Source organism: Diaporthe citri (assembly GCF_014595645.1).
Source record: "Diaporthe citri strain NFHF-8-4 chromosome Unknown scaffold_2, whole genome shotgun sequence".
Taxonomy (NCBI): Eukaryota; Fungi; Ascomycota; class Sordariomycetes; order Diaporthales; family Diaporthaceae; genus Diaporthe; species Diaporthe citri.
The window spans coordinates 1720120-1747949 of NW_025064847.1; the positions used below are offsets into that span (position 1 = coordinate 1720120).

Genomic DNA, 27830 nt, shown 5'->3' on the forward strand with positions numbered 1-27830 from the left:
CGTTGCCTCGTTGTCGCAGGTGCGCCGAGGCACAACTGCCTTTGCTGCTCTGCGCTCTGCAGGCAGGTTTGGTTGCTCGAGCAGACTGCGTGGATATTATTGTGGCGTGGTGTGGCATGATGTCTTGGTCGAAAGTTGTGATGAACCATACGGGTTTCATATTAAAGATGCACTCAGTCGCTTATCGGCATTCCGAGCATGGGTTGGGGGCCAAGTGACATCGCATCTTGGGTCTATCATGCCAGATTGGCATGATTTGGATATATGCTCAAGGTCCAAGTGGGGGAATTGGGGGGAGCCCGGGATACGCACGCAACGCGGGGTTCTTCGATATGTCATCACCCGCCAGCCCGCCTCAACCTCTCCCCTTCGCTCATCTGGCCGAACTCCCTACCTCCCTATCACCCTTCCCTAGCCTGCTTCATCTCGCAGCCTAACAGGCCGTAGTCTGTCACCGTCCGACACAAGGCGATAACACACGTGCGATACGATACGATACGCCTAGTCGGTCGGAATCCATCCTGGTCACATAACTCACTCCACAGACGTCCACCCATCCAGTCAGGTCTAGTTCGCCAATCCATATAGGCAGCAGCAGCAGCAGCAGCAACAAGCAAGCAGCGCGCTTGATATCTCATGATAAAACCTCACTGATCCTGTTATACATCGTCGTTTGGCGACGTTGTGAACTTCGTGCCTCTCCTAACCCGTCATTGCACGCATATGTGCACCACCCGCCATTTCCAGGATGCGACCGTTCCCAGGGGATGGTCCGCCACCGCGACGGAGCCCGCGAGGGGCTGATCTCGAGCCCCCGACTGCATTCCACCACCCCGCCGCTGGCCACCAGCAGCAAATAACTTCTTACTTCATCGGCGGCGAGGACGCCGTCGACGCGGCCCTGCAGCAGTCCCTAGCGAGCTTCACAGCCGGTAGCCGTGATTATCGCAAGGCGGGGTCGGCCGACGCGGAACCCAGCAACCCGGCCAAGCACACCGCACAAAGTGACCGTGAATCCATCTCGACATTGGACCCCGCAGATGCTGACGATATTTCCTTGATGTCTGATACTGCCCCGAGCAGGCTGAACTTGCCGGACCCCACGAGTAACCTCTCGCAGCCGATGACCCCCTTGATGCTGGCCACACCGGGATCCCCATCGGCCATCAGTGACTCGATGAGTGCGTCGTTCTCGGAGGAGATAGCAAGCCAGGCTCTCAGCTTGAGCCAGGACCTGGAGGCCATGGAGACCTCGGAGATGATGGACAGCGGCAGCGCTCCCCAGCTTGTCATGCCCTCTATTAAGATGCCCAGCCGGCGGCCATTCACCGACGGAGGGAGACGTATAGGGAGGCTCAAGGTGCTCGTGGCTGGAGACTCCGGTATGTGTAGAGTCGTGACAGACGGGTGTATGACCACCTTGCTGACAGGCGCTTGCCAAACAGGCGTCGGCAAGACATCGCTCATCAAGGCCCTGGTCCAGTCCTGCGAACACATTGTACACGTCGATCCGATCGCGCCCCAGTCAACGGCACTGCTTGGTCAGAATTCCAGCCCCCGACGTGGGAGATCCAAATCTTCCAGGAACAACACGCGGACAACCGAAATAGCAGAGATATTTGCGAGCACGAAGCCCTACCCAGAATGGTGGTCGGATCTGGACGATTTTCAACTGCTTAAACGTCGGAAGAGTGTCGATGATACCATCTTAGACAGGAACATTTGCTTTATTGATACCCCAGGTTATAGTGACGGCGCTTCTGTGAGTAGAAAGCCCCCCGTGGGAGTACAAGAGAGGGAAAGAGAGGCAAGGGGCATGCTAACCTAGAACAGAGCATGGAGAGCATTACTCCCGTAATCCGTTATGTTGAATCGCACTTCGAGAAAGTGCAGTCGAATGCATCGCCCGACGCTGAAATGCTAAACATGCTCGGTGGCGATGGAGGCAGCCAAGTCGATGTGGTTTTCTACCTTGTCCACAACAGCAAGTTGCTCCTCAAGCTCTTCGCAATGATACTCCTGGCTGACAATATCACGCAGAGCTCAAGCCGGCCGACATTAAATACCTGCAACTATTAGCATCCCTGACGAACGTTATCCCGCTTGTCGCCAAGGCCGATAATATGACGCCCGAAGACGTTGCACAAAGCAAGGCTCAGATCAGAAGCGAGCTGATGGAGGCAGGAGTACGACCCTTCTCGTTCACAGTGTCTTCGGCGGGAATTTTTGGTGATACCGAACCGAAGTATCCGTATGCCGTCTCGAGCACTCCTGGGTCAGACCACGATATTATGGACGCAAGTTTGTTGATGAGTCCGGACTACGTCCAGCCTCTCATGCAATCGGAGCTTGCAGCTGTGGTGGACCAAGTCTTTTGCGAGAACGGAGCATCCTGGCTGAGGCACGCTGCGGCCAAGAAATTCATCCAGTGGAAAAACGCGGACAACCCGTCGAGGCCAAGGGCACTCTACAAACCAATGGGCCTGCCAGGAAGCCCTTCCATGCCATTGGTAACTGCGGGAACGTTTTCCTCACCAGTGGGAGCAACCTCGCAGTACTCTCTGGCTCGGATTGCCGACCACACGCAAAGAGAAGAGCGGCTGGCCCAGATACGCCTTGCCAACTGGGCGTCGGAGCTACAGAGGAGCCTGGCAAACGAGCGGGCCCGTTACGACGCACTGGCGCGCGGGGAGAGGGCCATCTGGCTGACAGAGAAGCTTCACGAATGCGTGCAAGATGGGGAGCTTGTCCCCTTCGCAGGCCGGGACCGCAGCGATTCCCGGCTGGGCGAAAAGACGAGGCGGCGATCTGGCCGCGGCCGTTACCACAGCACTTCGACCACGCAAAGCCAGGACCCGCTTGGGCTGCTCCGTGTGGCTGCTCGGGTGAAGGCAAACGGATGGATTGCACTTGAGGTACTTGGTGGCGTGGGAATCCTTGGAGGGGCAGCTGTGTGGCTTTCTGGACAGGAGTGGCCGGCCATTGGATGGGCCGTTGACCAGTGGTCCGCGTTCTGGGGTGGTGAGAGGTGATTTTAAAGTGGATGGGTGCTCATGCTTGGGCTGGCGTATGGACCGTCCGGCATGGGCGAGGCAGGAAGGGCAACAGCTGCGGCCATGGAATGTAGGCTAGGTAGTCCAGCAGGCTGTCTCATCCTGGAGGCAATGGACAAACTCCCCACTGCCGTGTGTTTGGCATAGATACGAAATAGCGGCTTTAATCAGAACCAGAAGCAGACTGCTCTGGAAGATCACTCGGAAATACATGTTATAATACAAACTCAACTGCAGTCCAGTGTGTGACATTCGAAGGCGAAGAATTTGTAGACAGGCATGCCTAGGTACCTAGGTACCTAGCTGCGTCCCAGATGGCACTGGCCAGGCCGCTGGACCCCTGCAACGGGCACGCCCCACCGCCGCCAACCAGCGCTAACCACCTGCAGTACCTGGGTAGGTATTCAGCCGTCTCACCTTCCCAAAGCCCCCAAGATCGAACTTCCATGACCAGCAAGCCTGGACGGGACATCGCCAGACGTGTACCCGACAAACGACTTCGCGGTCGCCCAGACACCGCATTCTCCACGAGCATCTCGACGCCGTCATGGCAGCCGAAAACCAGTGGGGCGTGACGCCGCCTATTTCGACGCTCCTCCCGACCGAGGCCGAGAAGCGCGCAAACGACGCCTTGTTCGCAGAGCTCAAGGCGCAGAACACCTACGAGCATGCGACTGAGACGCAGAAGAGGTAGGCACAGGCAGCCACGACGCCGAACATAGCAACCCACAAGTGCAGAAAGGCCTTGCACAACACACGCAGACATCTCTAACACTACATGTCCGCTGTAGGGAGGTAGTCCTCAAGTCGATCCAGTCCATCGCCGACGTCTTTGTGCAACGCGTCGCGCAGGAGCGACACTCCGAGAATGCAGCCATAGTGAAGTCTGCACGAGGCCGCGTCTTCACGTACGGAAGTTATCGCCTGGGAGTCTTCGGTCCGGGCTCTGATATCGATACCCTCGTCGTCGCACCCAAATATGTCACCCGAGAGGACTTCTTCAAACACTTCCCAGGCCTGCTCAACGAGATGGCGCCCGCTGGGTCCATCGAGGATCTGACCGCCGTTACCGATGCTTTCGTGCCCATCATCAAGTTTGAGTACTCTGGCATCAGCATAGATCTAATCTTCTCTAGAATCGCTACCGTCACAGAGATACCACCCCTCTCAACGCCCTGGGACTTGCTGGACAACAACCTGCTGCGCGGTCTCGACGATGCTGAACTGCGGTCACTCAACGGTACACGAGTTACGGACGACATACTGAAGCTGGTCCCCGAGAAGACTTCTTTCCGACTGGCACTGCGGGCGATCAAGCTGTGGGCGCAGAAGCGCGCCATCTACGCCAACATCATGGGCTTCCCTGGAGGCGTGGCGTGGGCGATGCTGGTGGCCAGAGTCTGTCAGCTATACCCGAAAGCAAACGGCGCTGTCTTGGTCAACAAGTTCTTTCACATCATGCAGCGCTGGCCGTGGCCTCAACCCGTTTTGCTGAAGAAGGTCGAGGAGGGCCCTCTGCAGGTCCGAGTGTGGAATCCCCAGGTATGGACTAGCCAACAGCTCCTTCACAACCCCGACCATTGCGCCTCTCGTGCCTGACTACTGGGACAGGTATACAAGGGAGACTCTTATCATCTCATGCCCATCATCACCCCGGCCTACCCGTCCATGTGCTCGACCTTCAACATCACACACTCAAGCAAGACGATCATACAGAAGGAGCTGGAAGACTTTGCCCAAGTTGTGGATCAAATCATGGTTGGCAAACTGCCGTGGAAGTCGCTCTTCGTCAAACACACTTTCTTCACTCAGGATTACAAGTATTACATCATGGTCAACGCAGCCAGCACGACCAAGGAGAACAGCAAGATTTGGGGTGGCTTCGTGGAGTCCAAGATCCGTCTCCTTGTCCAAAACCTGGAGCGGCATGCTTCTGTGGAGCTCGCGCGCCCCTTCAACAAGGGCTATGAGCGCAAGCACAGGACCGTTCATGGCATGGATGAGTGGAACGCCATTCTGGACGGAAGTTTTGCTTACATCGTGAAGGACGGTGATGGCGCTGACGACAAGGTCAAGGCAGAGTCAGGTAATGACGTAGCAAAAGGCGAGTCAACGTCACCGACCGAGATCAAGAAAGAAGAAGGCGGAGACGGTGCCGAAGTCAAGGACGCCGAAGTCAAAGCAGAAGAAGATGACCAGGATGGCCCGAAAGATGTTTTCACCTCGACGCACTACATCGGCATCAAGCTGCGTGAAGGTGAGTCACAGCCCCCGGTCCAGACTTGCGATCACAGTCTCGGTGACATAGCCTTGCGACTTCTTTCTCCTTTTCGAAACGCGTATGTGTCTTAACACCAGGCGGATTGACAAAACAGGAGCGAAACAACTCGATCTGTCCTTCGAAGTCAATGATTTCAAGGGTATCCTTTACGGCTGGGACAAGTGGGAAAGCGAGCTTCAACACTGCTGTGGCATCAGCGTACAGCACGTCCGAAAGTACGTCCAGCCGAACCAAGACAAGGACTCGAACCGCTTCTCGTGTGAGCTGACTGATGAATGTTGTAGCTGCAACCTCCCCGACGACGTTTTTGAGCCCGGCGAGGTCAAGCCACTGAAACCTAAGAAGAAGTCGGCGCAAGCCCCGAACGGAGTCAAACGAAAGGCGCCCACTCAAGTATGTAGTGACGCCGGGGTGGCCCATGTCCGCAAAAAGCTGGGTTGACGGGCCCTGAACGACTAGTCTCCTGCGAGTTTCGGTCCTCACTCGTCACTAACTGGTCCCCAGGAAGCCATAGATTCAGCCAAACGACAACAGACTTCGACGGTCAGCGCTGGTTGAACTTTGATTCCCTAACTATCTCGACACCCTTTGTTGCACTGATATTTCTCATGCAGGGAAGGCTACCATCAAAGAAAAGGAAAAAAATAAACTGACAGAAAGCTGGTGGCTCGCCGGCCTGTGCAGGCCCGTGTTGGCTGCAACCCGGAGCCTTGCCGCCACAGCTACCCAAGATCACATTCTTCTAAAAATATCCAGGAGGAAGCCCGCAGATTGGAACAAAATACGGCCCGTTCGGGGGATTCTGGGCGGGGAATGTGCCCTGCCACCTTGAGTCATCTCGTCGGCTTGTTTGGAATAGACGTAGAAGATATCTCAAGAGCGGCAAAAAAAAAGGGGGGGGGGGGAGCAGAATTGCGAGGGTCACGCCAGGAAAAACAGGTGCTCCTCCGGTGCACAATCTGCTTTGCTGGCTATGTATGATAGACTAGATTGGACCAGCGCAATAAAGCTACATTTTAGAGGCATACGTGCCTCGCTAAGACGTTCGTTTCGCTGCTCGAAGTGCTATGTGTGCCTCTCATATGAGTAGGATCCGGCAGGGACGTCAAAACCCAGCTGGTGGAAACCATGCTCTGGTATGCTCTGAAATCAAAGTCGCCTGCCGCTCGCCTAGCTGCTAACCCTAAACGCCAAAGCAGATATGTTCGTTTTTAGACATCTAATTCACATGAAGACGGAGTGTGCCCACCGAAGTGCCCAGGCTCGCCGTGCCCAAACGTAACCTCACATGCCACCTGCCCTCTCACGAAGCCTCCGTGGGCACCTCGATCAGCGCCTTGAGCGCGGCGTCAAAGTCAGGCACCTCGCTCGCGGTGCGCGCGACGCTGGCCCAGCGCACGACGCCCTTGCGGTCCGTGGCGAAGGCGCCGGACATCTGCCAGCGGGTGCCGCTCTCGGTGGTCCTGTTCCAGATGCCCTCTGTCTTGCCGAGCTGGACGGCGTTGTAGATGGAGAAGGGCCCGATGGCGTGCCAGTACGAGGAGAGGCCGAGCCCCCAGGCGGCGTATATGTCGCGCTCCTCGTCGACGACGACGTCCGTCTCCCACGCGCCGCCGACGTGCTCGACCCAGTCGGTCGTGGCGGCCTCGTCGCTGTGGGAGACTGCTATGCAGTGGATCTGGGGGTGGTGCTTTATGGAGAAGGCGGTCAGGTTGCGGAAGGTCTTCTCGGCGACTGTTGTTGCGGGCGGGGGAGGGTGGTGTTAGAGAGGGTTAGTTGGTTCTGGCTGGCTTGTCGGTTGGGGTATGCAATGGGCGGGATATGGGCGCACGGGTGCGTGGGTGAATGGATGTATGGACGGGATGGGATGGATTGGCTTACATGGACAGCCGCAGTGCCGCAGGAAGACGACTATTGTGGGCTTGTCTGGGAGCTTCAGTTTCTCATGCTCCGGCGCCGGGTCGCCGACCTTTGGGGCCGGCGCGGTCTGTTTTGGCGGTGGGGACTTGAAGGACTGGAGCTCCTTTGTGAACATCTGCGTCAGGGTTGGCGGTGCCATCTTCGGTTTGCTGGGCGTGCCAAGGATTATGGTGTAATGCTAGATGTGTAACAAACGAGTGTCGTGGCGGGAATCAATTATCAGGTATGCTGTAAGCGAGTTCACACGGGTGACGGTCGGTTGGAAAAAGGGGAATCGGATGCTCCATCTTGAGATTGGGAGTTGGACCCTGCGGTTCGGCCTCCACATTTACATCTGATTAGATGGAGCTACCCCTGCCTGCCATGTGCGTCATCCCGTCCGCCGTCTGGGCGGGAAGAGGCTGCATAATTCTGTGAACTGCTGCATAACGGGACAGGGTCCGGGCTGTATAACTCTGAGTTTGTCACGACCTCACCTGGCTCAGAGTTCGTGACCAGTATGAGTGGGGATCACCGGCTGCTTCCTGTACAGAAAAGTGTCGTCGATAAACACAATGCATGAGATAATCACCCTGCAGCTGGGCCAGCAGAGCAACTACCTGGCCACGCACTTCTGGAATGCCCAGGTTTGGAATCACTTATGAGCGAAGATCATTTCTTTTCAGGTCGCTAACTCTTGGTCAGGAATCATATTTCACGTACGGGGAGAACGAAGAGTCCGCCGTAGACCATGACGTGCATTGGCGTCCCGGGCTCGGCGCAGACGGCTCCGAGACGTTCATGCCGCGGACCGTCATCTACGACCTGAAGGGCGGCTTCGGCTCGCTGAAGCGGATCAACGCCCTGTACGACATCCAGGACGACGACCCGGCACAGTCATCGTCGCTGTGGAGCGGCCAGCCCGTTGTGCAGAAGGCGGAGCCGATCGAGCCCAGCGCGTACCAGCAGTCCCTGGACGCGGGTCTGGAGCCTCCCCAGCTCACGACCGAGTCGGTCCGCTACTGGTCCGACTTCAATCGTGTCTTCTACCACCCCCGGAGCATCGTCCAGCTGAACGAGTACGACCTGAACTCGAGCATCGCGCCCTTCGAGAGGTGGGATTCGGGTGAGGAGCTGTTTGCGAACCTGGACAAGGAGCACGACCTTGTGGACAGGGACCTGAGGCCGTTCGCCGAGGAGGCGGACCACATGCAGGGGATCCAGATCATGACGACCGTGGACGACGCCTGGGGTGGTTTCGCGTCGCGATATATTGAGAAGCTCAGGGATGAGTACGGCAAGACTACGATCTGGGTCTGGGGCTTGCAGGAGGGATTCCAGGGTGTGAACAGGGCAAGTACAATGATCACGACATGCAATCCTCGAGGAACGTGCCATTTCCTACTGACGCCCACACGTTTAGGATAAGCGCCTTCTCCGACTAGTGAATAAGGCGAAGTCGCTCACGGAAATCTACAAGCAAGCCTCGCTCCTCATCCCGATCGCCATCCCGTCTTCGCTCTCCCCGCGGCTTCGCAACGTCCTCTCACTAGACACATCCTCATCATGGCACACATCCGCACTCCTATCCTCAGCTATCGAGTCCGCCACACTTCCTTCTCGGCTGAAGGACAATCTGAATAGGGACTCGCTTGGCAACATGACCGACAGGCTCAACCTGCACGGCAAGCAGACGGTCGCCAACCTGCAGATGAGCTTCTCCGGGACGAGCGAAACGCCGCGCAGTGAGGAAGTGGGCGATGAGCCCAAGGATGGGCTGCGCCTTGATCTGGACCTCCGCCCGGCGGATGATCTGGGAGATGGCCGAAAGCAGCAGAACGGGTACCACCGCGCCCCCAAGATTTTCAGCCAAGTGCTGGCGAGCCGGGGAGAGCGCGCAGGTGATGATGATGAGGAAGGTGACAGCGATGAGGAAGACGACAGGATACGTCGGCGAGGGCAGCGTGAAGCCATCAGCAGAAGGTTCGTACCCCGCCTCCCCTCACACCTTCCTTCCATGGCACACAAACCAAGGGGGTGGAAACTGACCTTACCCCAAACACAGATACCGGTCAACGCTGAGCTACCCGCTCCCGGACAGCTTCCCGCACATCTTCAGGGACGGGAAGGGCGAGGAGCTCAAGGGCAGCGTGGCGGTGACGACGTCGCTGTCCACGGACGCCGCGCTCTCCGGCCGGCTCAAGTCGCTCCGGTCGACCGTGACGCGGCTCATTGGCGTCGAGGACAGGGAGACGCTGAGCAACGAGCTCGCCGAGATGGCGGACGAGTACCACGAGGGGTGGTCGAGCGGGAGCGACAGCGGGGAGGACGATTGATCTCGTAGAGCCTGGGTCTCGCCAGGAATGGCCGAGGCGGTCTTGAGGGATCGGCTGTACCTCCCACTCTCGGTGCATCACCGAGCCGGAGACCCTCACCTGGATCGCGGCCCTGGGATGATACGAGTACGAGCCACAGGACGAAGCGCGGGGTGTCGTATCTCATGCACCTGTGAGAGTGTACATCACGCCCGTTGCATGCTCAAGGCGTAGATCAGCCAAGGCTACATGCAGGAGAAATTCTGACAGGTATGGTGTGGTAACACAAGTCGAGTTGTAGCAAGGTCCACATAGGGTGCACTACAGAAGTCCCGGTTTCCAGCATGCATGCAACACGACCAAAGGAGCCCGTCAATACCCGACGCGCCAACGTCTGTCCTCCATTTTGAGATCGTCTAGACTTGGATAAACTCTGTTGGACACGGTTAACGTTGCGAGGTAGACTGCATATCGAATCTTCGGCTAGTCTTGGTGAGACAATCAAGTGAATATCGCAACCTGAAGCCTTGTCTGGCCCAGAGTGAGGCAAGAAAAAAAGTATAATGACTGTGTGAGTAGGATAGCTTGTAGTTCAAGGGCTCCATTTTTTTCTTTTCTGTTTTTGGCAGTTCCAACAGTGGCATACAGCCCAGCACGAGCTGTAATCAGACTAGAAAAGGGTTGAAAGACCGCGTTTGATTTCAAGATATGCCATCAAAGCCCAAGGAGGACACTACACATACCATGATCCACCTAACCAAAATTACTCCCTTTTCGCAAGCTCCTCAAACACGGCATCCACGGCATCTCCAAGCCTCTCGACAATCACGTCGACCAACCGCGCATCAACATTATACGCCGGCATGATCATGACATGGTCACCACTCTTATTGCCAGCGCAGCCCTGGCCGTGGTAGATCATCATAGGCCCGCCGCTTCGTCCTCCCGCCATCGCCTTCTCGTGCACCAGCTTCGCGACCACCAGCGCAGGGTCAAACGGCTCCTTGGTTGCCATGTCCCGCACAAATTCAACACCCCAGAACAGCCCTCTGCCTCGAATGTCGCCGACGTGCGGGTGGCTTCCGAGCCGACGCCGCAGCGCTGCCCCGAGATAACAACCCTGGTCCCGAGCGTTGGCCACGAGGCCCTGCCGCCCAATTATGCCCTGCACGGCGAGCGCAGCGGCAGAGACCACGGCGTGGTTACCAAACGTGTGGCCGTGCGTGAAGACGGCCCCGGCGTCGTGCATAGCGTCGACTACGCGCGCGCCCGCCAGCACCGCTGAGCATGCCTGGTACCCGCCCGCGAGGCCCTTGCCAACGCACTGTATGTCCGGGACGACACCCTCATGCTCCCACGCATGGAGGGTGCCCGTGCGGCCCATCCCGACATAACCTCGTCGAGTACGAGGAGCGCCCCGTGCTGCTCGCATATCGCCTTCATGGCTTTGAAGTAACCAGGTGGCGCCGGCACGCACCCGAGCGCAGCGCCCACGACAGGCTCGGCGATAAAGGCCGCGATGGTGTTAGGGCCGGCGGCTTGGAAGGTCTCCTCGAGCTCGGCGGCCTTGCGGGCGACGAAGGCTGCGTCTGGCTCCGCGGGGAGCTTTTGTCGGTAAGTGTTGCAAGCCGGGATGCGGTAGACATTCGGGAGGAGAATGTCTTCAAAGTTGGCTCGTCTTGCCCGGTGGCCCGAGACGGAGAGGGAGCCGATGGTGATTCCGTGGTACGAGTCCTCGCGGGCGATGAATGAGACGCGCTGGGGCTCACCTTTCCACACGAAGTACTCGCGGGCTAGTTTCATGGCTGCCTCAACGGCCTCGGAGCCTGGCAGGAAACCAGTGTTAATTCTGATCCTGTGAAATGGCTAGAAGAGCTGCCACGTACCAGAGGATTGAAGGTAAACCTTTGTCATTTTGCGTCCGCTGCTTTGAATCAGCCGATCTTGTAGGTCAATGGTGCTCTGGTTGTCGAAGAAGGCCCATGGAATGTATGTAAGATTGCTGGCTTCTTCGTTCATTGCCGAGAGGACTTCCAGATTCCCGTGCCCTATACACGTAACGCCTGCTCCGCCGCAGGCGTCAAGGACCTGGCGCCCATCACGAAGCTGGAGATAATGGCCTTGGCTTCTTACCACCACGGGCAGGCCGGTGCTGGAAGTCATGCTTGTGGGAATTATTGAGGTCATGGATCTGATCTCGTTTCCTGGCGAATTTCCAACAGTGACGTCTTGAATGCATGGTCCGAGTCTGGTGTTTGAAAGCACATCGGCCGGCGCCTTTACAATCGATATAGTTGGCGACGTCTGACTCGCCCCTTGAAGATGGTGTATGACAGGAGGCTTGACTGAACGCATGCTGTGAACCAGGGGAAGATCGTGAATGACAGGTGTCGAGGCAAAAAGCACGAGTGTGACTCCAGGTAATGAGCAGATTGTGTATGAAGGGGGACTGAGAGTTGAACCAGTGAGTACATCGGCCAACGGTCCGGAGCATTATACCATTACTACAGGCACTCACCCCTTGAGCTGCTATGCAAATAGATATATGGAGCCTTCAGCAATCAGTGGTACTACTGCAGTGTGCATTCTTGCGGCAAATGCCGGAGCAATGACAGGACCTGGAATAACACCAAGGGTTTGAGGAGGTCAATCAGCGCGGAGACGACACATTGCATCCATAGAAAGCAAAGCAAACAAGGATCGCCGGAGAGACGTAGATGAGTAGCAGGTAACCCACCATGGCTCGTCAGGGCATTGGGTGGATGGGTGCGTGGAATTAGGCCCATAGATCGTGACGGGATGTGACGTGGTGGTTGTAGGACGCCGAGGTGAGTAAGAGCGCACACGGTTTCCGCATCCGCCCCAACGGCAGCCCGCACCCATTAATTCACGAGACACTCCCTTGTGGACGTCCTCCTTGCAACCGTCCGGGGGCCCGCACACTTGCCCATTCCCGGCTGCAGCATCTGGCGCCCCTCGCCAGGCAAGGTGAGTGGATGTAACCCCCTCGCGACGCAGCAGCCAAGTGGAAGTCTGGTGGTGTGGTGGACAAATAGGTGCTGTGTATTGCAGCAGCCCCCACGGGCGAGCTTGCCCTCCTCTCCTCGTGGCAGACTGCCATGGACCACATTCCTTGTCGAGATTTGGTGTCTGATTCTTATTCACGAAGGCACCGGCCCATATGGCCATGCCATCAGGTGACCAAAGCCCGTCTGTCGCACATAGCCCGTGGGGGAACCAAGGCGCCGGGACTTGTGCTATGCCCCCATCAACACTTGCCAACGGGAAGCAACAGACCTCGCAGTGCACAAGCTGCAAGGGAAGACCAGTTAAGATAGCAAGCTGTGAGGAGTATCCACAATAAAAGCAGGGGGGATGCAAAAGGACGACAGAGACTCATGGTCGTTCGCCAGAACCAGACTGACATATAAGAAGGATTGCATCGTGCATGCTGCACGCGAGGGGGGACACGGGCTCGCACGAATGAGGACGGAGGATGGGCAAGAGACAGACGGCCTTATAACTCGTGCATCCGCACATCTGGCAGCAGATTCTGCAACCGCAACGGGCAGTTGGGCGGGTGGCGCCCACGCATCTGCAGCGTACGTAGCCAGTGGGCGCCCGAGAGATGTCATGGGCCGGCCGGTGATGCCCACTCAGCATCGTGCCTCGACATTGCTGTCGCAGCCCCTGGGCTTGGAGTCACCTGCTGGCCTGGCCTGGCCTGCATAACCGAGGAGAGGACCTATCCCGCGCTGGAGCCGGGCCGGGAGACGGCGGGAGAACTGGACGTGCATGCCGAAGTGGGATGGAGCGGTCTCGCGCGGGGAATGCGAGCGGCGCCTTTTTTGCTTTGTCCCAGTTGACTCGAGGTCTAGGCCATGAGAACTGCACGACAAGACCGAGTGCCCAATCACGTTGGCCCCGGGCTTTCAAGACGGCTTCCCATCTAGCTGTCCTGCTTGTCGCTCTGCCCCATCTGCTGCCGGCCGGCCTTTCTCTCGCCTCACAAGTAGCTGGCCTGTCCTAGTAGACTCGGCAATCGTTGCTGTTGCAGATGATCTCGTAGGCATCCCACGGGCTGACTAGCAATAAGGGGGAAATAGTCTGAGAGATCAATGACGCTGGACCTGAAAGACACGGCGTGGAAGAGTTTAGGCTAGCAGTCTGCAGTCTGTGTCTGTGTGGTGGGTGTGCAAAGACATGATCGACCTGTTGGGACGAAGGGAGGGAGTTGCCTGCTGACTGAGCAGATAGATACTGGACGGACCCCAACCCCAACCCTGACACCAACCACACAGTACCTAGGTATCCACCGGTCCCAGTAGGGCCCCATCGAGGCCCCACAGCGTGATCCAATTTAAACCAAGGGCAGGCGCATTGTGTACTCAGGTACTGTAGGCATAGTAGTCTAACAATTAGTCTGGCTGGGTAGTTACGCGATTGAGGGCGCGACGGACGGGGGGTGGGAGGACCCTTCCTTGGAGTTTGCATCATGACCTCAGACCTTCACTCAGCCGCCCTCACATTAATGCCTGCCTTGCTGCTTGCCTGTTCCGGCACTACACTAGATCAAAACAACGGGACACCAGCCTCCCTCACCTGCCCGTTTATCTACCACTGCACGCTATTTTTATCAAATCATCGCCATCATCACCATCCTCCACCACCACCACCCATCACCATCGTCGCATCCCTCTCTCCCTTTCTCCCTGGTCTTTGCCGTCCGTCTCCCATCCACTCCGTACTCGAGCCGACTCGGATGTCTCTATCAATCAGCCCCCAGACCAATCTTGTCCCGAGCACAAGCATACAAAGCGCAAGCGGCCCGCTTGATCTATTGACTTTGGTGTTTGCGCCCGCCCGTTCACATTCCATCACGGCGCGCACACGAAAATCAGAGTCATTGGCCATCCGCCCGCCACCGTCACCTGCAGCAGCTAGTTGTTAAGTCGTGCCTGCCCGTCTGGTGAATCGCCCGGCTACTGCAACCACTTTAAGTCGGGCCACCTTCAACGCCCAAGTAGCGCGCCGCGTGCACCTTGTCCGTCGACGGGTCCATTAGACTCCATACCCACACGGCGCCCTCCACTCCCTGCCTCCCTGCCCCCACTCACACATCACATCCCTTGTTCCTTTTTTTTATTTACTTTCGCTCGCGTCTCGTCGAGCCTCGTCTGAACCATCTCTGCTCGTCCTGCATGGTCGCCCTCTGCATCTCGAGTCTTCCGGCACCTGCAGCCCGTCGTCATCATGCCTAGCCCTTCAAAGCGCACTCAGCGCGCAAGGCGCGACTCGACGCGCAAAGAGCTGGCTTCCGATCGCCCCGACGATTCTTCTCCCTCGCGTCCTGCTAAGCGCAGAAAGAAGGTTCGTCTGCCCGTCCGCCTGCCTGACTACCTGTCTGTTCGGCCTCGACCTGACGTTTGTCAGGTCGCGCCCTTCCGTGCCGCACTCTGCTCCGCCATGCCTTGTCGTTAATCGCTGCCTACTGACGCGCTTGCTTCCCAATTTCTAGACCGAGGAAACCTCCCCTTCGCCTAAGGATAATCCCGACGAGGAACCCGACTCTAGTCTGGCTGCTGACTCCAGTCTTGTTGCCGACGACTCCATTCAGAATGCGAAGCCTTTCGATTTTGTCGTCGACAAGGTCGCCGAGTACCTGAAAGCTCCCGCGAACGTCGCCATTCAAGCCAGCAAGGACCACTCCAACTCCCGCCTCACCGGGGAGGACGGTATCAACGCCTACGCCAAGATCGTCGGGCTTGGTTGGACGTTCTATGTCAAGAAGACGACCATCAATATCGGCCGCTCCTCTGATCCTCCGCAGCCCGTCGACCCAGATAACGACGAGGAATTCATTCACGTTGACCTGGGACCAAGCAAAATGATTTCACGCCGGCATGCGAGCATCTTCTTTAGCGCCAGCTACAGTGGGGGCTCCGGTCGGTGGGTACTACACGTCAAGGGCAGGAATGGGGTCAGAATCAATGGTGTCCCCCTGCCTGTCGACGAGGCCCAGGCATTGAGCAGTGGTGACGTCCTCGAAATCGCGACAATCGAGATGATGATGGTTTTACCGGAACAAGAGCCCCTCAGAATATCTGCACAGTACCTTGAGCGCGCTGGTTTGTCTGAGCGTGATCTTCCCACCAAGACAGACGACGCTCGTGTAAATCCACCAAGCTCTGCCGCACACAGGCCTAGTTCCTCGCATAGCATCTACCAAGCCCGGCAAGGGCGAGGACAACAGGCTATTGCGCCGGCCCCGCCTGACTACAAGCGCCCCGGGACGCCACCGTCTGTACGGAGCAGGAACCAGACTGTGCCCAAGGCTTCGCCGCTTATCAGGGGCAACGCTACCGGGAACATGATTTTGAGTACCAACGACATGGACCTAAGTCTCGAGGATAATAAAGGCATCAAGCCTCAGTACAGCTATGCGCAGATGATCACCCAGGCGATCATGAGCACCCAGGACGAGAAACTCAACCTGAACGGCATCTATACGTACATCATGTCGAACTATGCGTACTATCGGCATCAGCAGCCTGCTGGCTGGCAGGTTAGTACCTAGTACCCCACCTAGCGTCTGACGGAACTTCTTTACTAACACTATTTAGAACTCGATCCGTCACAATCTTTCGCTCAACAAGGCATTCGAGAAGGTTGCCAGGTCTACTGATGAACCGGGGAAGGGAATGAAGTGGCAGATCACAGCCGAGTGCCGTGATGAGATGGTGAAGAACGCCTGGAAGGGTGGCCGTGGTGGTCATCGTGGCTCTTCAAACCCATCATCGCCCAGTGGGCTGAACTACATCACCCAGGGTCCGCGAGAAATGGCAGCCAAGGAGCCCAGTCCCCTTCGCAAGCGCAAGGTCTCACCCTCCGGATCACCGCAACCTCGATCGGCTTTGCGTATCTCGCACACGACACCCGAGCGCAGCACTCGCCGTCTTCAGTCTGATGATACAGCGGATATCGTAGACGGCAGTCCTCTCCCAAGACACCGACAGTCAAGTGCTGGAGCCTCGACTGCGCTGAATGAGACCGCTCCGCGGTCACCTCTCCTAACGTCCTCGTATCTTCCAGAGGACGGCTCATCCCTGGTGACCCCAGCTCCGCTCAAGATTCACCCCAGACTCGCGCCTCCGAGCACGGCTCAGCGCCCGAGCCAACACATGCCCATGAGCTCCCCGGCTCCCTTCTGGAAGTTTGCCGAGTACGGCAGCACCCCGATCAAGCCTTTAGCGGATATCAGCCCCTCCAAGAACCCAGGACCAATCCAGCAGAGTAGTAGCCCCCCACGCATTGCCAAGTCTCCCACTGGTAGTCCCACCCAGAACGGCCGCTCAGCAACTCACGAGCCAATCAAACCTGAAGAGCCGGAGGATGAAGAAGAGGGCATCGATTTGACCAAGTAAGTGCGGTCGCGCCGAGTTCTGCCCGCAGCGGAAATGCTAATCAATCGTGCAGAGGATTTCAAAGTATCAGCTCTTACCACGAGTCGCTGAATGCTTCCATGTCCAAGGGCAATTCGTTTGAATCCACCAATGGAAGCAAGGCATAGGCAAACTCCGATGTCGATCATAATGCCTCGACCCAGGCCTGCCGGTATCGATGTTTCCGACTAGGAAGAATTTCCACCCGACTTCTTGGAACGCATCACCGACAAATGGAACGAGACTCACATCCTGATAACTCAAAAGAGGTGAATCTTTACAATGGGCGAACACCGTACGCATGATGCACTACACAGGACCGGGAATGCGCAGACGTAGCATAACACAACCCAGATGTCCGTCATGCCTGGCAATGGGAGCCTTTTCACTAGGTCGAAGGTCTAGATCACAGAACGTCCAAGCTACGGCTTGGATTGAAACTGGCGCTCTGAACATCTCATCCCATTTCAGTCCCGGCAAGAGACCTTAACATACAGTCGAGCCACAGTCCCGTGGACAGGACGCAGGCCCTACTTACTTGCTCTTAGTCCAGCATTGAACAATCCATCTGCCGGGTCTGGTGAAGGTTCGACACGGGAGCAAGTCGCCTGACTTACCTCGCTTCCCTTTACTTGGGCCGCAACTCCCACGCCGTGGAGCTGCGACGCCACTGTACTACTATATTATACCATTCTTTGGATTTTGAAATGGGTTAAGTTGCAATTTGGTTACCGGAGCGATTACTCAGTCAAAAGGAGTTAGGGCGTTCTTTCACTGGTGGTACGATTGTGGCCATACGACCCGAATAGTCATGATTTGATGATATCTTTGCTACTGCTTTTTCTGCTTTCACTAGGGGGGGGGGGGAGAGAGTTGGGGCTTACTCAGCTCCAGTTATGTATGATCACGATGTATGCTTTACGCTTTACGCATTATGCTTAGTCGGGGTAGAAAAGGAGGATGACGTTTGGGCTTCGACATCCAGGCATCATCAACCAGGTCAGCGAAGCGGTAGTTGGAATGACATTGATGGCACTATCTTACGCAATTCCCGTCTTGCTCACGAATTCCAAGCAATGGGTCATATCGCATCTCAGCACTCAACAATTCAAAATCGAGATCAATGGAGTGAAGATGTCTATTCTCACATTTGCCTCGTCCCTGCGCCGGCTTTGGGCTACTGCGTGCTTGCTATGTGTAGAGAGGGCTTTGTGCGCTATCCAGTACATGATGGAAACTTGTACTCCCGTCGCCCGTCTCCGCGCTGGAAGAGAAAGAAGACCCTCCGCCGCCGCCCCTTTCTTTGCTGTTTATTTGATTTTGTACATGTGTTTTGATACATTTGACAGTGCCCAAGTATGCAGACGATCAAGATCTGAGTAGAGAAAACGCCGCCCCATGTAATGAGTATTCAAGGTGGGAAACAGGAAAATGAAGCACCATGCCGACAAAAACACGCGCCATCGCTGCTTGCCTTGGTTTTGCATCGGGTGTTTGTATTTTCTTTTTCTTCTTCGCCTCGTCGAGTCTGACACATGCTTCCTTTCAGACGGCCACCAATTTTGCATTTCCATGCCGCGCCGAGCAAACTCGGCCTCGACGCGCACGTGCCGCCGCTCATGTTACCGTGCCGCGAGCCCGTCGCCCTCAACTACTTAAGCCGTGGTGGGGACCTGGGATCCGCCGCGGCGGCTCTTGGGGTTCTTGCTGGGGCCGGCGGTCTTCTTGCCACCGCTAGACTTGGACTTCTTGTCCGCGCCGCCCTCGATGAACTTGATAAGCTCGTCGATGTTGCGAGCATCCAGGGATGGCTTGCCCTGGACCTCGTGGTTGGCCACGCCGGCGGCCGAAGAGGAGGCGGCGCCGCCCGCGACGCCCGAGCGGACGCCCGAGGACAGGTTGCGCGGCGTGAAGCGGATGCCGGCGCGGAGGCGGCGTGCCTGGACGTCCTTCTCGTGCTTGGCGATGGATACGGCGTTCTGCGTCAGCTGCTCCAGCCAGCTCTCGGCCTCCTTGGTGTTCTTGTCCTCCGGGCCCAGCTCCTGTAGGAAGATGTTGTAGCTCTCGCGCATGCGGTTGACGGCACCCTTGGAGTCCTGGTCCAGAGCAAGGGCCTGCGCCAGCTGGAACAGGAGCGTGGCGCTGTTGATGGACTGCTTGCCAAAGACCTTGTCGCAGATGCGCAGCGACTCCTCGAACCAGCGGCGCGACTCGTGGTACGCCTTGAGGTGCTGTAGCATCACGGCCGCGTTGTTGATGGTCGTGATGGTGTCAGGGTGGTCGGGCCCGTAGATGATCTTCCACAGCTGGAGCGCGTGCTTGGCGTACTCGAGGGCACTACGGCTGTCGCCCAGCTGGTGCAGGAACAGGCTGAGGTTGAGGTAATCGAGAAGGGTCTCCTGCGCGTCAATACCGACGGTCCTTTCCGCAACCATAATTGCCTTGCGGGCAAGCTCGACAGCGGCCTCCTTCTCGTCCAGCTGGAAGTAGAGCATGGAGAGTTGATGGTAGACGCGTGCTACCTCTGGGTGCAATATGCCGTGGATCTGCTCATGCAGCGACAGTGACTCCAGCAGGAGCTCTTGTCCCAGCTTCCTCTGGTTCTGCGCTATGGAGATTCGTCCTGCCTCCAGAGCTTCCTCAGCCAGAGAGCTGCGTGGTGAAGAGTCCTTGACAATGGGCACAACGTTGACGATATCGTCGGCGGCGAATGTGTGGGGCACCGTGGTCGAGGCGATGGAGGCTGGGGAGCCCTCACGGGCCTTCTTCTTCTTCTTCTTGTTCTCGCCGTTGCCGTTCACGGCTGGGGCTTCAGCAGCGACGGGTTCTGGTGCTGACGCCGGTGTGAAGGCATACTCCTTAGACTGCACTTGGAGACCGAGCTTCAAGCAGATCTCGCGCAACACCTGTACTGGGCTGAGCTGAGCGTGCCACTCAGGGTCCAGCTGGAATCTGAACCGTTGAGACGTCTCTAGCTCGACAGCCTTCCTCAGGCTCTCAGGGGTGACAGTCTCGAATGAGAGGTCTGCGTCGCTGTAGAGAGCTCGCAGGGACTGGTCGATGTCGGCAGATGGCTTGGCGTTCAGCCCAACGCCGAGGAAGCAGTTGAGAAGATGCGCAATGCAGGTGGAGGTCAGGGGCAGTGGCAGATATCTGAGGTACTTCGCGGCGACGTGCTTGAAAGACCTCACAATCATGTCTCGGACGCACACGTCACGGAGGCACTGCAGCCGTGATCCCTCGCTCTGAGACGCGACCTTGCCGAGGTATCGCATGTTGATACCGCGCTTGTGAAGCAAGTTTCGCAGTGACGTGCCGTCCATGGGGAAGCTGATATCCGATTCCTTCAGGTCGTTCAGCAGTTCAGGGATCGCCGTGTCTCGGAGGTAGGCACAGGCTGATCGCACGTCTTGCTCGTCGGCCGCCAGCTCTTCCTTCTCGGCATCGGTTTGGGCCTCTTGCCCGCTGAAAACATCAGGGTTGAGAGCGAACTTGAAGTTGTTGACATCAATTCGGTCATCCTGGTCCTGGCTTGGAGTGGCCTCCTCGGCCTTCTCGGCCTTCTCCACCGTCTTCTCTTCAGTCTTCTCATCCTTCTTGTCCTCGGAAGCCTCGGTCGCGGGCTTCTCTCCAGTGGATTCCTCCAAGGCCTTCGCATCCTTCTTGGCATCGGCACGCTTTGCGATCTCAGCATTCACCCACTCACGCATCTTGTGCCTGTGGACAAGCTCGACGAGCTCTCCTCGGAGGACAGTCATGCGGTGCGGGTACGGGTTGGTCTCCTCCTCAGCAGCGGTCTCCTCCAACCATGCGATGTCCAACGGGGTGATCCGGTAAAGGTCCAGCACGTACTTCCGGCCGTCAGTTCCAAGGAGACCCTTTGTTTCGACACTGGCCTCCAGGTCAAATCGCTTGCCATCCTTATCCCAGACAGCGTGCTTCTTGACCTTCATGGCCTGAGAAAGCTTCTCGAAGACAGAAGTGAACTTCTCGTTTGCAGCCACGACATCCTTGCCATCGACGGCACCATAGTCGATCTGGTTCTCACCAGGCTCCCGCTGCTTGAAGATACCCGGAACGATGCTTTGTCCGACTATCCGCTTGCCCAGGTAGTCCACGACCACAGTACCAGGGGTGTAGAGGCCCTCAATATCCAGCTGGTTCACGACCTTGACACCGGCCACATCCTTGCCAGTTGCAACACGCGCTGCCTCGTCGCCACCCTCGGAGGTGAAAGTGCCGACTCCGTCCGCGCCAAAGGAGAAGAATACGTTGTTGTATACATAAATCTGAGCATCTCGCGCCTCGGTAGGGTTTAGAGGCGCAACCTCGCCACGAGCCACCTGAACAGCTCCCCTCGCCGCAGCATCGTTGTAGTCGGCATAGAGTTTCGCCAGCAAACGCTCCCTGAAAACACGGTCCTGGACGTTTTCCTTGGGCAACTCCTTGGCAGACTGAAACTCCTCATTCCAGTCTCGCAGGGTGTCTGTGTTCTCCACGCCAGCGATGAGGTACGATTCCTGTGTCCTCGTGATATCGGGTTGGTGAGCGCAGAGTGGCGACGTTGACGAAGGTACCACCCATGGTGCCGAGGGGATGGCATTTGTGATCTGGAAGGTTGCCAGGGGTTCTCGGCAGTTGTTGTACTCCTGTAGCTGGGCAAACGAGGCGGCAAACGACAGGGAAATCTCGCCAATGAGGCTCAGAAGAGAGTGTGCAGATGCACCCTTTGGCGCTAACCGGGGCGACGGGTCAAACTTGGCATTCGAGGACTTGTTGACGAAGAAACCTCCGACATGCGCCGTGATTTGGAACTGTTCACCCTCGTTGGTTGTCACAATCAGGTACAGCAGATGTCCCCTTTGGCGCAGATGCACGGGAGGCGGGTTCCAGGGCGACAGCTGAATAGCCTTCACGGTCTTGGGTGCAGGATCCTGCTCTGCTGGCAGCAAGGACGACACGGGAGGAACGACATCAAAGTTGTATTCCTCGACCGCGGCCCGCTCTTGATCCGCCTTATCCGCCGTGTCTCCGGCTTCTGTGGCAACCTTTTCGTAAAGCGAGGCTCCAGCAAGGACGCCTTGTATGGTATCGGTGCGGTCGCCTGACGCACCGATGAGCTCGCGGACCCTGATGAGATGTATCCTCGCCTCTTTTTCAGTGTATGGGTCCTCCACTAGGTGGATTTCAGCGTCGGGGCCGATGCCATTGATCTCGTTGATGGCTATGAAGTCGTTGATCCTCTCGCCCTTGTGCTCGAGATGGAAGCACGAGTACTGCAGAGCTGCTGGCAGCTCGATAATTGATTGTCGGACTTCGTGGACTTGCTCATGGGGAGAGACCTATTGGACAGAGATTCAGCGCCTCGGAACACCATCTTCTTGACACAGCCTTGCTAACCATGATGTTGACCTTGCCCGGCGCTTGGGGTAGGACAATGTTCAGTAGAAACATAGCGTCTATGGGCCATTAGCACAGCAATCCTCACGCACCCAATGGCTTGGCCGGCCAGCCCGATGTCACGGGCCTTCGTGTTGAGAACCGGACGTACCTTCGGGGTTCGGCTCCACCCCATCGTCCACAACCGGTGCCGGAGCAGCGCCGTTCACTTCGGAGTTTGGGGTCTCTGGCGCAGCATTCTCTAGAGTCACGAGCTCTATCAGTACTCACGCGAGCAAAGCAAGGTAGGGACACCTCCGAAGAGGGTGGGGGCGTGTTTAGAGGAGAGCGTACCAGCCACAGCAGCCGCATCCTTGGTCGCTTCAGCCATTTTGGATATGGTTCGAGGGTCCGGGCCGAGACAGGATCGGAAGGGTCGTCGAGGTTTCCCTATGTACAGCGAAGGGGGTTGACTTCCAGAATGCGCCGGCCCGAAAAGAACGGACTGGGGATGGGAATCTGGGAGGGATGGGAAATACAAATGCGCCCCTTCTGACTTGAGGAGGAAAGAAATGGGGCCGATTCGAGATAATCGAACGGATATCTGGAATAGACAAGGTATGTGAGGCGAAAAAAGAATAAGAAAGAAGAACAAGAAACCGCAGTCCACAGCTCAATACTCTTTGCTCTCTACGCTACATACGTCGACGATTTTCAAAAAATTCTGCGCTAGGATAACCCGTCCTCCCGGCAAGACGCGGGTGCGCCCCCAGACCTGCAACTGCGAGACTGGAGCGCAGCTGCACCAGGGCACCAGGGCACCAGGGCACCAGGGCACCTGGGCACCTGCAGCCGGGGGCCGGGCAGGCAACGTGAGTTCTTGCTCCGTCTCCCGTGCGCCCGACATGACCGTCCCGCACGGTCCCGCACCGTAATAATATCAGCCAACAAGCCAAGCCAAGCCCGTCAGATTGTCGCGTTGAGGCAGTGGCTGCTGATTATGATAATGAAGCTCACTGACGAGTCAATTGTGTGTCCAAATGGCTTCAGAATCAGTTTGGTAGTTCCGGTGGGCAAAGCCAGAGATCCACAGTGTAGCTGCTGGTGGGTAAGAGCATATTCCGTCATTCCATTGGCCCGCGGCCGACGTGAGCTCCCGGCATCTTTTGGAGCTCGGATTCTGGGGAACGAACGGTGAAATTCTGGAGAGCCCGAACCCTGGTTGCTGCGCGCAAAGTAAACAGAAGACCTTGGCAAGGGGCCCGGTCCGACTACCAACGTCAACAACATCGTCATCACAGCTCCTCATCATCGCCGCGACATCCATTCACACCTGTTCCGTCTTGTGAACTTATATTCGCTTCAATTAGCTCAGCACTTCTTCTCATTTCAAAGCATTCCAAGTAATGCGGGACTAGAGAGGCAGATGATGGGGAGCATTTGCTTATGATCTTCTTGCTCTTATCGACACATTCAATATGGAGCCATTGGATACTCAGAATCGTACATCATGGCACGCCCACTCATCATCCAGGCGCCGGCAATCGGCCAGAGAGAGCCTGCAACCATGGACACCCACTCGCTGCCATCGCTTGCTTCGCCCACTGAAGACACATGTCTCTGCCTTGAGGCGCGAGATCGACCTGGAGGACTCTGAGAGACTGAGTGATGATGTCGCCCAGGACGGCGCCGCTGAGACAAATCGTCCCAGCCTCCAGCATACCTACTCGGAGAGGCCGGAAGGCACAGGCGCGTCCTAGCACTTCGGGAGGCCCTAAGAATTCTTCTACGCGTACCCCAAACAGGATACCAAAGAGGAGCATCATACAGCCGGGAGAGATCGTCTTACCAACACCCATTATTCGCCGGGCTCGAGGCCAGCAATTCTCGTCGCCAGTACAGCAACCACCAGTGGCAGATGAGGCAGGGGTCGTGACCGGAAAGAAGCGGTTCGCGGATTTCCGAGGTCAACGGACGCCATCCTTCGTCACGGCTCTAGAGAGTGAGATGCAACCGCTCCGCAATCGAGTCTCGGCAACCAAATTCTCGCTTTATGATTCAATACTCAGAACCGTCCACTCCCTTCTCACAGCCACGGCAGCGTCGCCCCCAAGCTCGCCGGCGAACAGGTCTCTTGTGGCCATGTGTCTCCGTATGGTCCCCGAGTACATCGGCGAGCTCGAGTACTGGGAACAACATGACGCGGAGGAAAAGGGAACTAAATCAACACTGCAAAACTCTGAGATATCTAGTGAGATCTATGGCGAACTTGAGGCCATGCTTCCGACAAGCTATGAAGCCGGCCATCTCAGAATTGTAGTCCGAGCCCATGCCATCAAGGTTGTCAGAGACTCGATCGCCGAGGGCCTGCTAGACGACGCTTTTTCGATGTTGCTCATCAAGCTTTGCTGCAGGACCAAGTCTTTCAGAGAGGGCGAGGAGCTGCTGCAAGAACTCACCGATCGTTCTTATCCAAAGCCCAGAGGCGCTGATAGCACCTTCGATGAGAGCCGGAAGCTCGCACCCCTCAAAACGTCGAGGGACTTCGCGAGGGAGTCTGGTAGACCACAATTCATGCAACGACAGCTCACCAGGTTGTTGACACAAAAAAAACTGCCACTTCTTTGGCTGTCCACAAAGGAATTCGGTACGATTTGGTCCTGCATGGTTAAGACCCTTTCCAGAGACGATATCTGTGACGACACTACATCATTCACGGTCCAAATGATCACAACACTCTCATCGCAAGCCAGGCTCGAAAACATGTCTCTCAGAACCCACAGTAACGACCTCAAGAGCTTATCACAGCAGACTTTGATCAGTGCTATCACAGCAATCTCAACATTGCCCATCTTGGGCCAGGAAGCCAGAGATTCATCCGTGCACCAAACTACTCAGACAAATAGATCTTCAGCATCGCAAAAGGTTGGATATATCATTCAGAGATGTATGCACGAATTAAGAAGGAACAGAAAACCAGGATGGCCAGCCACTGTCCTGAGCTTGGCTGCATTCTTTACGAACACAATACCAGACAGTCACAAGGGCAACATTGTGTCAGGAGCGTTGGCTCGAACCACAAGCGGCCAGGAGAGCATGGAGGGTAGGCAACACTACGAAGCAGTTACGTCCCTCATCGGCGCCATTGCGCAGTGCTGTGGTCGAGGATCAACACAACCGTCGCACTACTATCTCAACAGGCTTTGCGATCAGCTCGAGCACGAGTTCTCTTCCGACGGAACACCGAGAACCTTGCGGATGGACTGCGCGTTCGTTCTGGCAGAGCGGACCAATGATCTCCGTGACCTCGCTTTCGCTGAGTCGCTTGACGCATCCATGAGCAAGCAGCAAGTCATTCCGACGCCTCGGAGGAAGTCCGCCTCGTCAGCCTACCGCTGGGACGAAGACATATGCGAGTGGATCACCGTCACTCCTGCGCCAATGCAGCGACAACGACGAAGCTTATCATCCAGTCTGTCGCCCCCTCCGGAACAGAAACATGGTTCCGGCGGGGGCCAGGAAGCAGACTCGGCGAAACACCTTCGGCCGAAACACAGGCAGAAACTTGCTCGCGGTGTAACGACAACAACTCACCCAGGTTCTGCCGACAAAACGTCGCGGCGGCTCCGCAGCGGCACACCACTGGGCAAGCGGAGCTGGGAAGCCCATCAATCGGTCGATCTGCTGGATGATGACGGCGATGGTGATGTCGAAGGCCCAGGCGCCCAGCGCAACAGCAATGATGAAAATGGGGTGTTTGCTCGCCAGGATGGTGCGAAGAAGCGTCGCACCACAGCTTTGAAGCCATCTCGGGCCATTCTGAAAACAATTACCAATATTTCTCGCGACGGCGAGTGCAGCGAGGACGAGCTCGGCCTCTGAAAGGGCGTCTCGCGGTCAGGCGTTGATTGTTAATAGCAAACAGGAGGGAGGGCCCAACTGTTTGGGTAGGGGTCTCACTCGCAGGCATTGGGCAGACCAAGAATCCATCAGTATGGTAATCCGATACGACACGTCGGGAATAGAAAATGAGAAAATGCATTAACCTGCTGTATGCTGTGTGCGTGGCCGCTGTCGCAGAGCCAAGCTTGTGAGGCTGTCAACTGTGTCAAGATTGTGGAGCCCCGGTACATGTGGGCGGCGCGCAGAGCCGCGTGTGCAACTATGCAGAAAGTACAAGCCTGTAATACATCGTATTGGTTGCGCACGTCTGCTTGTCCAAGACTGTGGCGCACGGGGCTCAGAGCCCTGTTACCGACTGGCTGTCATGATGTGATGCTGATAGATATCCCCCAAAAGGCAGAGCAGGCCGGCTGTGCGGCTCGTGGATCGCCAACCGGGGACAGTCCAGATGCGCGAGACTTGGCACCCTGACGCACGACCCAAAACAGAACATTCGGTCTCGCTTGATCTTGCCGTTTCACCCAAGACTGAACAAACATGTGTGGGTGCGGCATCCATTAACGTCAAGTGCTTACACTCGACAGGCTTTAATTTTGTTAGTTCGACATGAAGTGGATGTGGGGGGAGAAGTAGAGAACATCAACTTGCACTCAAATTCTGTGGAAGAAGAAGTCCTACTACTTTCTCTCCATAAATATCCCCGAAGAAAAGAGTGTATTTCAGAGGGTTAGGCAGGCAGGCGATCCAGTCCAACCTGATAGCGAGGGGGAGTGGATGCTCATGCCGAACTAACAAAATTATAGCCTGTCGAGTGTAGCAGCAGTGATGGGCGTGGTCTGATCTTGCTACTCGTCGGACTGGGCCCCCAATCCCTGGCGTTGATCTGCTACCGCAAGCCTGCTGGGCAGATCGTCGCCGAGGATCGCCCGCCACCGAGGCACACAGGTGTTCAGGCGATGGGCGACGAGCACGCGTACCAATGAAGCCTCAGCTGGCGGACCTGTAAAAAATGAATTGGTCGTGACGCCGGTGCGCTTGACGCAGCTGGGCAGCGCCTCGAGCGACGCGTGAGCTTCTTGACATGTTTCGGCCTGGTGAGGATTTCAAGAACGCGTGGATGATGACGGCCAAACCCCCGTCTAAAGTTTTGAGGTGGCGGCCGGCCGCTCTGATCAAGCGGCCTCCCCCACCTCCCTTTGGAATCAGATGGCATGTGTTCCTGATAGCGCCCAGGGTCCTTTCAGCCACTGTAACCTGATTGCGTGATTGGACCGATAGCAAGCACTCGCAAGAGCTGGTCGACATGGGAGCATCGGAGCGACGTCGACGGCCCACTGGCGAACGCCTTGCTGGGCAGTCCGATGTTGCCCTCGAAGCTCGATGAGCTCGGTCGCACCATGTCTCGCTGGCAGGTGATAGATTGAATCGGCACTTGGCGGCTGATAACCTGCGATCACTTGGGCCACTGGATGACATCGGATGGCTTCATTTTCCCATGCCACGTCGTCCCATCCAAGCTGCCGCGAAACTTGTCGAAGTCAATTCCAAGCCATGTGAA

General features: G+C 56.8%; 8 protein-coding genes across 8 annotated transcripts; 5 read left to right on the forward strand and 3 right to left on the reverse strand.

Moving 5' to 3' along the window:
* Positions 1-748: 748 nt before the first annotated feature.
* On the forward strand, positions 749-3032 carry INS49_006099 (uncharacterized protein; the record flags this gene model as incomplete). The annotated part of the gene is made up of 4 exons (XM_043166874.1): positions 749-1382; positions 1446-1762; positions 1834-1933; positions 2041-3032. The coding sequence occupies 4 exons, from the start codon at positions 749-751 to the stop codon at positions 3030-3032; spliced, it is 2043 nt and encodes a 680-aa protein (XP_043028018.1).
* A 568-nt stretch (positions 3033-3600) lies between these two features.
* On the forward strand, positions 3601-5892 carry INS49_006100 (uncharacterized protein; the record flags this gene model as incomplete). The annotated part of the gene is made up of 6 exons (XM_043166875.1): positions 3601-3743; positions 3845-4595; positions 4665-5310; positions 5429-5549; positions 5619-5727; positions 5839-5892. The coding sequence occupies 6 exons, from the start codon at positions 3601-3603 to the stop codon at positions 5890-5892; spliced, it is 1824 nt and encodes a 607-aa protein (XP_043028019.1).
* A 745-nt stretch (positions 5893-6637) lies between these two features.
* Positions 6638-7393, reverse strand: INS49_006101 (uncharacterized protein; the record flags this gene model as incomplete). Its single annotated transcript, XM_043166876.1, has 2 exons — positions 6638-7068; positions 7216-7393. 2 exons carry the CDS (start codon positions 7391-7393, stop codon positions 6638-6640), a joined length of 609 nt encoding a protein of 202 aa, XP_043028020.1.
* A 415-nt stretch (positions 7394-7808) lies between these two features.
* Positions 7809-9569, forward strand: INS49_006102 (uncharacterized protein; the record flags this gene model as incomplete). Its single annotated transcript, XM_043166877.1, has 4 exons — positions 7809-7880; positions 7939-8577; positions 8657-9216; positions 9299-9569. 4 exons carry the CDS (start codon positions 7809-7811, stop codon positions 9567-9569), a joined length of 1542 nt encoding a protein of 513 aa, XP_043028021.1.
* A 742-nt stretch (positions 9570-10311) lies between these two features.
* INS49_006103 (uncharacterized protein) lies at positions 10312-11711 on the reverse strand (the record flags this gene model as incomplete). The annotated part of the gene is made up of 3 exons (XM_043166878.1): positions 10312-10805; positions 10874-11374; positions 11435-11711. The coding sequence occupies 3 exons, from the start codon at positions 11709-11711 to the stop codon at positions 10312-10314; spliced, it is 1272 nt and encodes a 423-aa protein (XP_043028022.1).
* Positions 11712-14801: 3090 nt separating this feature from the next.
* INS49_006104 (uncharacterized protein) lies at positions 14802-17118 on the forward strand (the record flags this gene model as incomplete). Its single annotated transcript, XM_043166879.1, has 4 exons — positions 14802-14918; positions 15067-16113; positions 16172-16968; positions 17025-17118. The coding sequence occupies 4 exons, from the start codon at positions 14802-14804 to the stop codon at positions 17116-17118; spliced, it is 2055 nt and encodes a 684-aa protein (XP_043028023.1).
* Positions 17119-18645: 1527 nt separating this feature from the next.
* Positions 18646-22760, reverse strand: INS49_006105 (uncharacterized protein; the record flags this gene model as incomplete). Its single annotated transcript, XM_043166880.1, has 4 exons — positions 18646-22332; positions 22391-22449; positions 22542-22631; positions 22724-22760. The coding sequence occupies 4 exons, from the start codon at positions 22758-22760 to the stop codon at positions 18646-18648; spliced, it is 3873 nt and encodes a 1290-aa protein (XP_043028024.1).
* A 1763-nt stretch (positions 22761-24523) lies between these two features.
* Positions 24524-26251, forward strand: INS49_006106 (uncharacterized protein; the record flags this gene model as incomplete). The annotated part of the gene is made up of 2 exons (XM_043166881.1): positions 24524-25016; positions 25404-26251. 2 exons carry the CDS (start codon positions 24524-24526, stop codon positions 26249-26251), a joined length of 1341 nt encoding a protein of 446 aa, XP_043028025.1.
* Between the last annotated feature and the right edge of the window lie 1579 nt (positions 26252-27830).